The 10,710-nt window shown below is 42.1% G+C and overlaps 1 protein-coding gene across 1 annotated transcript; it reads right to left on the reverse strand.

Annotated features, from left to right (window-relative positions):
* Nucleotides 1-2,772: 2,772 nt before the first annotated feature.
* On the reverse strand, nt 2,773-3,492 carry LOC143918237 (uncharacterized; the record flags this gene model as incomplete). Its single annotated transcript, XM_077440014.1, has 1 exon — nt 2,773-3,492. A coding segment is annotated over exon 1 (720 nt), but the record flags the coding sequence as incomplete, so codon positions are not given.
* Nucleotides 3,493-10,710: the final 7,218 nt, after the last annotated feature.

Here is a 10,710-nt window from a genome sequence, read left to right on the forward strand (position 1 = left end):
TAACCTTATTAAACCTATCCCAACCTAACCTAACCAACACCGAAATCAAAGAATTCGACAATGCAAAAATATACACAAAACTCGCTAACCTAACCAAAACTCACCCAACCTAGACTAACTATCACCGAAATCAAAGAATTCGACAATGCAAAAATATACACAAAACTCGCTAACCTCACCAAACCTAACCCAACCTAGTCTTACTTTCACCGAAATCAAAGAATTCGACAATGCAAAAATATACACAAAACCCGCTAACTTCACCAAACCTAACCCAACCTAACCTAACCATCACCGAAATCAAAGAATTCGAGATTTTAAAATTAAAACAAAACTCGCTTACCTTTTTTTTTTTTTTTTTTTTTTATCGTCGGAGGTGGGGAATCTTCCAAAGACATCCTCCAGCCCGAACTGGAGGATAGTGTCGGATTTTTACCGACTAAACCCCACCCCCTTGACTCCCCTGCTCCCCGGACACATTTTCATGTTTTGCTTCGGGAAAGCAGTTTTGTCTTAGCCATTTATGGCTCTTCCTTCGAGTTCTCGGGTTCTTTCTGCTTCTTCTTTATTTTTCATTATCATCGAAGCAAATGCTTCCCACGCTGACCAGGCAGTTGCGCTATCCAGTATGACGAAGATTATGTTTATCGGCGTCAGGTGTTCTACGCCGATTACAGTTCTGAATGTTCTTCTGTCGTCTTCCCATGCTGGACAATCAAAGGTTGTGTGGGCCGCGTCGTCTTTCTCGTTTTCACAGTGGTGGCACTTCGGAGTTGTTTCCTTTCCTATTTTGTATAGGTAGGTCCCGAAGCACCCGTGACCTGTGAGTATTTGGGTCGTGTGGTGATTCAGTTCGCCGTGCTTTCTTTGGCACCACGCTTTTAGGTCTCCGATGAGATGGTGTGTCCATCGACCTTTTTCTGAGTTGTTCCATCTGTCTTGCCATTTGATCATCGTTGTCTCTCTGGCTGCACTCTTCTTTTCACCTCTGTAGATCGCTTGTCGTTCTAGAGCGAGTAAGTCGATCGGTGGAATGGCGCACAACACCAGGATGGCATCTTCAGATACTGTACGGTATGCTGCTGCGACTCTTAATGCAGCTCTTCTTTGTACTCTAGCGAGGCTGAGCCTCGTCCTCTCAACCTTTGTTTTTTCCGCCCAAATCGGAGCACCGTACAGGAGGACTGAGTGTACTACTTCACAGTATAGTTTTCTTCTCCTCTGTTTCGGTCCACCGATGTTGGGCATCAGTCTGGCGAGGTCTTCTGCTATTTGGGCCGCCCTAGCTCCCGCTTTTTCCGCATGTTTTGCAAAGCGTAGTTTGTCATCTAACTGCACTCCCAAATACCGCAGTGATCTGCTGAACGTCACCTCAAAACCGTTGACTGTTATTTGAGGAGGCAGCAGCTTTCTACGTCTTGTGAAGAATACAGCTTCGGTTTTCTGGACGGCGAGCTCCAAGCCCGCATCCACGAGCCATTTTTTAACCCTTCTTATGGCTTCTTCGCTTCTTAGGCGTAAAGATGTTGTGTTCTTTGCGGTGACAAGCAACGCGACATCGTCAGCAAAGGCGACCAGGCTCGTTTCATCTGGCATTGGGATCTTCAACAAGCCGTCGTACATTACATTCCAAAGCGCCGGGCCCAGGACCGATCCCTGTGGTACGCCCGCAGTGACTGATCGTTCGTATTTTTTGCCCATGCATTCATACAGAAGGATTCTGTCCGAAAAATAGCTCTCGATCATCTTGATAAGTTTTTCCGGAGCATTGATAGTGACTAATGCATCGAGAGTCCTTCCCCAGTTGGCAGTGTTGAATGCATTTTTTATGTCGAGCGCGATCATCACAACATGTTTGCTCGCCTTGACGCTCCCACGCCATGCAAGTCTTACGGTGTTTACGACTTCACTGATCGCGTCAATAGTTGAGCGACCGGGTCGAAATCCAAATTGCTGCGATGACAGTCCTGTGTCGCTGTTTTCTAGCTGTTGTTGTAGTCGCTGTAGGAGAAGTCTCTCTAGTAACTTTCCTACCCCGTCAAGTAGGCAGAGTGGCCTGTATGATGAAGGTCCTGGTGGGCCTCCCTTTCCTTTTGAAATCAGCACGAGTTTTTGTCTTTTCCATGGTTTTGGAAAGGTTCCTTCCGACAGACAAGCATTGAAGGTCGTCAACAGCAACGCAGGATCGCTCAAGGCAATTCTTTTAATAACTGCGTTTGGAATGCAGTCCGGTCCCGGCGCCTTTTCAATATTTATTCGTTTGGCGGCTGCTACGACTTCTTCCTCCGTGAAAATCGGCATCTCATCACCAGTACTGCTCGCCGATCGTCTTTCCATCACTGGGTGTTGCGGAAAGAGGCCATCTATGACCAATTCAAGACTCGCCTTATTTTCAAGATATGGATCGACAGTTCCAATTCGGAGCTTTTTCCTTATGATCTTATATGGGCTCCCCCACGGATTCACATCAATCGATTTGCAGAGCTCTTTCCAGCATCTCTCTTTACTTTCTTTTATAGCTTTTCGTAAAGCTATCCTGGCTTCTTGATATTTCACTCTGTGCTGTTCATTGCTTGACCGTCGTTGTGCTCGGCGTCTGCAGGTTAAGCACTCGCGGCGAAGTATGGCGATGTTTTCGGTCCACCAGAAGACCGGGCGCCTCTTTTTACCTCCGCGTCTCGGCATCGATGCGTCGCAGCTCTCACTCAATAGGTCATTTAATGAGTTGGCAATGTCTTCGGCTCCAACCCCGCTGCTTGCGACGTCAGTCACTTTTGATCTTAGTTCTGCAACGGCTTCGTCCAAAGCTACGATGTCCAGCTTTCGAGCTCCCCAGCCAGAACTAGAAGGTAACATTTGTGGCCCGGCGAGGCGATCTTCCAACTCGAAGCCAATGTAGCGATGGTCGCTGTGAGAGTAGCTGTCAAGCACTTGCCATTTTCGGATCCTGCCAATTATTGTTTCACCTGCAAATGTGACATCGATGACCGATCCGGTGCTGCCCCGAACGAACGTGTAAGCACTTCCTACGTTGGCCGCATGCAGATGTAAATGCGATGCCATTTCAGAGAGTAAAATACCTCTGCGATCCGTTTTTTGAGAGCCCCACTCTGGAGCTTTTGAGTTAAAATCTCCGGCAACGACAACAGGTAAGGTCGATGTTCTCACGTCATCTTCAAGGCAGACGAGATCTCTCTTGAACTCCTCTATTGTTGCACTAGGAGAAAAATAGCAGCTATAGAACCTCACTCCCCTCATCTCCACCCACGTCCAGCCTTGGACGCCAATTGAAACAGCATTCGTGATTCGCAGGTGGGCAGTTGGTGTGTAGATTGCAGATCTTGAGCTTGCATCCGAATACCATCGATGAGGAATGTTGCGGTACTGTTCAGACACAATCACGAGGTCCGCTCGCCGCTCCTCTGCTGTCTGTATCATCACATCCTGCGCCGCCTGGCATCCATTCAGATTGATCTGGAGTATGCGGATCATTGTTGTGTTCGTCCTTTCAGAGCAGTCCGGAGGGCTGCACAGCTTCGACTACCAGTCTGATGACCGCTGCTTATTTTTTCTCCTTCACAAATGCTGCAGTGTGGGTCGTTCTTACAAATCACAGCTTTATGGCCTTCCTGGCCGCACTTGTTGCATTCTTTGCTTCTGTCTTGTTTGCTGGCGCATTCTACCGCAATGTGTCCGAATCCCCGACACCTAAAGCATCTTATTATATGGACTCGGGGCCTCAAACGACAATTGACCCATCCGATTCGAATTCTTCCGGCCTTAATCAATTCAGTGGCATCGTCTCTCGGGAGTTTGACCATCGCAATCTGAGTGCCTCCATAAGCCGGTTTGAACGTGATCAATCGCGCATTTCTCACCACATGTGGTGAAGCGCTTGCTAATGCCTCCATCAATTCTGTCTCATCCGTGGCCCCATCGATGTCCCGTATTTCAATGACGACTCCAGGGACGAGCTTCTTCACAGTCGCACCATTGCCCAGAATCGCGGAAATCGCACCCATTAGCTCTTCCGTTTTTGTTGTTCCTTTTTGCATTTTTATAAGAACTTCTCCACCCTTTGTTTGACGAATAGCGGCAACATCTACATTCTCCATTGGAATTTCTTTTCTGATTTTCTTTAAGGTGTCTGCATATGTCACCGTGCCGTCTGACTTTATTGTTATAGCCTCATTTCTGGGGCCTGGTGGAAATCGCGCATATCGATCTTGAAAGCTATTTTCAATGTTTTGCTGACGCCGATCGTTGTTGTTGTTGGTGTTCTTTGTATCATTTGTTCTTTTATTCTTTTTATTCCGCCTTCTTTTTGACCTTACTTCTTTCCAGGAATCCTCTTTTGGTTGATCTAGTGAGGATGCCGAGTCCATGATTGCGGGATTTTCCGGTATTAAAGCATTTGGAGGATTCTTTAAAACATCGCTCGAGGTGGGATTGAGTTCTATTAGTGTTTTAGTTTGTAATCTATGCTTTAACAGGTCTAGTTTTATGTCTTTATATGTATTAAAGGCTATCATTGCCTCTTCAATTCCATCCTTGATTGGAACGTAGGTATTTTTACGTATTTTGCTATTGAGATCAATTAGAATTAATTCTAATTTGTGGAATACCTTCTGCTCGAGAGCTTCTTTAGCAGTAATCTCACACATTTCCAAAGATATGCTAGCCATTGATGTCATTATTCCAATTTCTCCGACTAAAAAGTTCACCGTGATCGTTAATTTTTCAATCGGTACGCGCTCGCACACTATTTATTTTGGTCGTTGTTAGTGGTACTTTGATCTGCCGTAATCGCAACAAGTCGTTAGCAACGTAGTTGTTATTGTTATTAATGAGCTGTTGTAAGACGTTTATGTTGTGATGGACACTTTAACACTAACTTTGTCTCTTGTCTCTAGTCAACAGTGTTACGATTCACCGTGGGTGTGTGTAAATGATAGTAATTCGAGTTTTTCAAAGCAATGTGTCTAATTCGTTTGCCGAATCCAATCTAACCAATGCAAAAATTCACCGTTGCCGTTTATTATTTATACAGCACACACATGCGCATTGGTCATATTTAATGTTATTTCGTTTTGCAGCAAGCGCATAAAGCCGTTAGCAACGTAGTTGTTGTTGGTAACGATAAGTTTTCCTTAGCCACCTGTATTGTGCTGAGGAAATGAAACCCAAATCTGTCTCTTGCCTCCAATTCCAGCTATAAATTAGAAAAGTTGAAGTGCTTTTGTGCAATATGTAAAACGAATCCAATCCTTCCGATACAACGTTCACCGTTGTCGTTGATTTTTCAATCGGCACTCGATTGCACTGTTAAAAAACAGCTGTTAGCAACACAATTGTTATCGATGCCTTTTTGTTGGGCGTTTGTGTTGTGATTGAGATGTGAACGCCAACTATGCCTTTTAGCACCAGTTGACAGTCCCAAAATTCACCGCGACGATAATGAAATAAACTTGATTGCTTCCATGCAACGTCTTCTATGTATTCGATGTGATCGCAGATTGCAATTTTTTCGACGCAAAGTTCTTCGTAGCCGTTGGTTTTTATTTACTTTTTTTTTTTTGAACACGCGCATGCGCAATGCTTCACTTGTTCGGAGTTAGTGGTATTACGATCAACCGCAAGCGTAGCCAGCTGTAAACAAGGTTAGCGTATCTATGCAACGTAACGGATTTTTAATGAAAACTTACCTCGATTCCTTACCTCGTCTGGAGCTGATGCAGATGCTATTATAATGCTAATACATTACTTTGGAGTCAATATAGTCCTCTGGACACCGCAATGCGACGTTGAAAAGCAGTTGCAGTCAGCTTCAGCAAAAGCAGCAAAGACCGCCGCTATCCCGTCCGCTCACCACGGCTGCTCATACCCGACTCAAAAACTCGCTTACCTCACCAATCCAAACCTAACCTAACCTAACCATCACCGAAATCAAAGAATTCGACATTGCAAAAATATACACAAAACGCGCTTACCTCACTAAACCTAACCCAACCAAACCTAACCATCACCGAAATCAAAGAATTTGACATTGCAAAAATATACACAAAACTCGCTTACCTCACCAAACCTAACCCAACCTAGCCTAACTATCACCGAAATTAAAGAATTCGACAATGCAAAATTATACACAAAACTCGCTAACCTAACCAAACCTCACCCAACCTAGCCTAACTATCACCGAAATCAAAGAATTCGACATCGCAAAAATATACACAAAACCCGCTAACCTCACCAAACCTAACCCAACCTAGCCTAACTATCACCGAAATCAAAGAATTCGACAATGCAAAAGGATACACAAAACCCGCTAACCTCACCAAACCTAACCCAACCTAACCTAACAAACACCAAAATCAAAGAATTCGACAATGCAAAAATATACACAAAACTCGCTAACCTCACCAAACCTAACCCAACCTAGTCTAACTTTCACCGAAATCAAAGAATTCGACAATGCAAAAGGATACACAAAACCCGCTAACCTCACCAAACCTAACCCAACCTAACCTAACAAACACCAAAATCAAAGAATTCGACAATGCAAAAATATACACAAAACTCGCTAACCTCACCAAACCTAACCCAACCAAGTCTTACTTTCACCGAAATCAAAGAATTCGACAATGCAAAAATATACACGAAACCCGCTAACTTCACCAAACCTAACCCAACCTAACCTAACCATCACCGAAATCAAAGAATTCGAGATTTTAAAATTAAAACAAAACTCGCTTACCTCACCAAACCTAACCTAACCTAACCTAACCATCACCGAAATTAAAGAATTCGACATTGCAAAAATATACACAAAACTCGCTTACCTCACTAAACCTAACCCAACCAAACCTAACTATCACCGAAATCAAAGAATTCGACATTGCAAAAATATACACAAAACCCGCTAACCTCATCAAACCTAACCCAACCTAGCCTAACTATCACCGAAATCAAAGAATTCGACAATGCAAAAGGATACACAAAACCCGCTAACCTCACCAAACCTAACCCAACCTAACCTAACAAACACCAAAATCAAAGAATTCGACAATGCAAAAATATACACAAAACTCGCTAACCTCACCAAACCTAACCCAACCTAGTCTTACTATCACCGAAATCAAAGAATTCGACAATGCAAAAATATACACAAAACCCGCTAACCTCACCATACCTATCCCAACCTAACCTAACCATCACCGAAATCAAAGAATTCGAGATTGCAAAAATATACACAAAACTCGCTTACCTCACCAAACCTAACCCAACCTAGCCTAACTATCACCGAAATCAAAGAATTCGACATCGCAAAAATATACACAAAACCCGCTAACCTCACCAAACCTAACCCAACCTAGCCTAACTATCACCGAAATCAAAGAATTCGACAATGCAAAAGGATACACAAAACCCGCTAACCTCACCAAACCTAACCCAACCTAACCTAACAAACACCAAAATCAAAGAATTCGACAATGCAAAAATATACACAAAACTCGCTAACCTCACCAAACCTAACCCAACCTAGTCTTACTATCACCGAAATCAAAGAATTCGACAATGCAAAAATATACACAAAACCCGCTAACCTCACCATACCTATCCCAACCTAACCTAACCATCACCGAAATCAAAGAATTCGAGATTGCAAAAATATACATAAAACTCGCTTACCTCACCAAACCTAACCCAACCTAGCCTAACTATCACCGAAATAACCTTACCAAACCTATCCCAACCTAACCTAACCAACACCGAAATCATAGAATTCGACAATGCAAAAATATACACAAAACTCGCTAACCTAACCAAACCTCACCCAACCTAGACTAACTATCACAGAAATCAAAGAATTGGAGATTTTAAAATTTAAACAAAACTTGCTTACCTCACCAAACCTTGTCCAACCTAACCTAACCATCACCGAAATCAAAGAATTTGACATTGCAAAAATGCACTCGAAACTCGCGTAACTCACCAAACCTAACCCAACCTAACCTGACCATCACCGAAATCAAAGAATTCGACATTGCAAAAATCTACACAAAACTCGCTTACCTCACTTAACCTAACCCAACCTAACCTAACCATCACCGAAATCAAAGAATTAGACAATGCAAAAATATACACAAAACTCGCTAACCTCTCCAAACCTAACCCAACCTAGCCAAACTTTTACCGAAATTAAAGAATTCGACAATGCAAAAATATACACAAAACTCGCTAACCTCACCAAACCTAACCCAACCTAGTCTTACTTTCACCGAAATCAAAGAATTCGACAATGCAAAAATATACACAAAACCCGCTAACTTCACCAAACCTAACCCAACCTAACCTAACCATCACCGAAATCAAATAATTCGAGATTTTAAAATTAAAACAAAACTCGCTTACCTCACCAAACCAAACCTAACCTAACCTAACCATCACCGAAATCAAAGAATTCGACATTGCAAAAATATACACAAAACTCGCTTACCTCACTAAACCTAACCCAACCAAACCTAACCATCACCGAAATCAAAGAATTCGACATTGCAAAAATATACACAAAACTCGCTAACCTCTCCAAACCTAACCCAACCTAGCCAAACTTTTACCGAAATTAAAGAATTCGACAATGCAAAAATATACACAAAACTCGCTAACCTCACCAAACCTAACCCAACCTAGTCTAACTTTCACCGAAATCAAAGAATTCGACAATGCAAAAATATACACAAAACCCGCTAACCTCACCATACCTATCCCAACCTAACCTAACCATCACCGAAATCAAAGAATTCGGGATTGCAAAAATATACATAAAACTCGCTTACCTCACCAAACCTAACCCAACCTAGCCTAACTATCACCGAAATAACCTTACCAAACCTATCCCAACCTAACCTAACCAACACCGAAATCAAAGAATTCGACAATGCAAAAATAAACACAAAACTCGCTAACCTAACCAAACCTCACCCAACCTAGACTAACTATCACCGAAATCAAAGAATTGGAGATTTTAAAATTTAAACAAAACTTGCTTACCTCACCAAACCTTGTCCAACCTAACCTAACCATCACCGAAATCAAAGAATTCGACATTGCAAAAATATACACAAAACTCGCTTACCTCACTAAACCTAACCCAACCAAACCTAACCATCACCGAAATCAAAGAATTCGACATTGCAAAAATTTACACAAAACTCGCTTACCTCACCAAACCTAACCTAACCTAACCTAACCATCACCGAAATTAAAGAATTCGACATTGCAAAAATATACACAAAACTCGTTTACCTCACTAAACCTAGCCCAACCAAACCTAACTATCACCGAAATCAAAGAATTCGACATTGCAAAAATATACACAAAACCCGCTATCCTCATCAAACCTAACCCAACCTAGCCTAACTATCACCGAAATCAAAGAATTCGACAATGCAAAAGGATACACAAAACCCGCAAACCTCACCAAACCTAACCCAACCTAACCTAACAAACACCAAAATCAAAGAATTCGACAATGCAAAAATATACACAAAACTCGCTAACCTCACCAAACCTAACCCAACCTAGTCTTACTATCACCGAAATCAAAGAATTCGACAATGCAAAAATATACACAAAACCCGCTAACCTCACCATACCTATCCCAACCTAACCTAACCATCACCGAAATCAAAGAATTCGAGATTGCAAAAATATACATAAAACTCGCTTACCTCACCAAACCTAACCCAACCTAGCCTAACTATCACCGAAATAACCTTACCAAACCTATCCCAACCTAACCTAACCAACACCGAAATCATAGAATTCGACAATGCAAAAATATACACAAAACTCGCTAACCTAACCAAACCTCACCCAACCTAGACTTACTATCACCGAAATCAAAGAATTGGAGATTTTAAATTTTAAACAAAACTTGCTTACCTCACCAAACCTTGTCCAACCTAACCTAACCATCACCGAAATCAAAGAATTTGACATTGCAAAAATGCACTCGAAACTCGCTTAACTCACCAAACCTAACCCAACCTAACCTTACCATCACCGAAATCAAAGAATTCGACATTGCAAAAATCTACACAAAACTCGCTTACCTCACTAAACCTAACCCAACCTAACCTAACCATCACCGAAATCAAAGAATTAGACAATGCAAAAATATACACAAAACTCGCTAACCTCACCAAACCTAACCCAACCTAGCCTAACTATCACCGAAATCAAAGAATTCGACAATGCAAAAATATACACAAAACCCGCTAACCTCACCAAACCTAACCCAACCTAACCTAACAAACACCAAAATCAAAGAATTCGACAATGCAAAAATATACACAAAACTCGCTAACCTAACCAAACCTACCCCAACCTAGCCTAACTATCACTGAAATAACCTTACCAAACCTATCCCAACCTAACCTAACCAACACCGAAATCAAAGAATTCGACAATGCAAAAATATACACAAAACTCGCAAACCTAACCAAACCTCACCCAACCTAGACTAACTATCACCGAAAGCAAAGAATTCGACAATGCAAAAATATACACAAAACTCGCTAACCTCACCAAACCTAACCCAACCTAGTCTTACTTTCACCGAAATCAAAGAATTCGACAATGCAAAAATATACAAAAAACTCGCTAACCTAACCAAACCTCACCCAACCTAGACTAACTATCACCGAA

Source organism: Arctopsyche grandis, chromosome 10, assembly GCF_051622035.1.
Source record: "Arctopsyche grandis isolate Sample6627 chromosome 10, ASM5162203v2, whole genome shotgun sequence".
Taxonomy (NCBI): domain Eukaryota; kingdom Metazoa; phylum Arthropoda; class Insecta; order Trichoptera; family Hydropsychidae; genus Arctopsyche; species Arctopsyche grandis.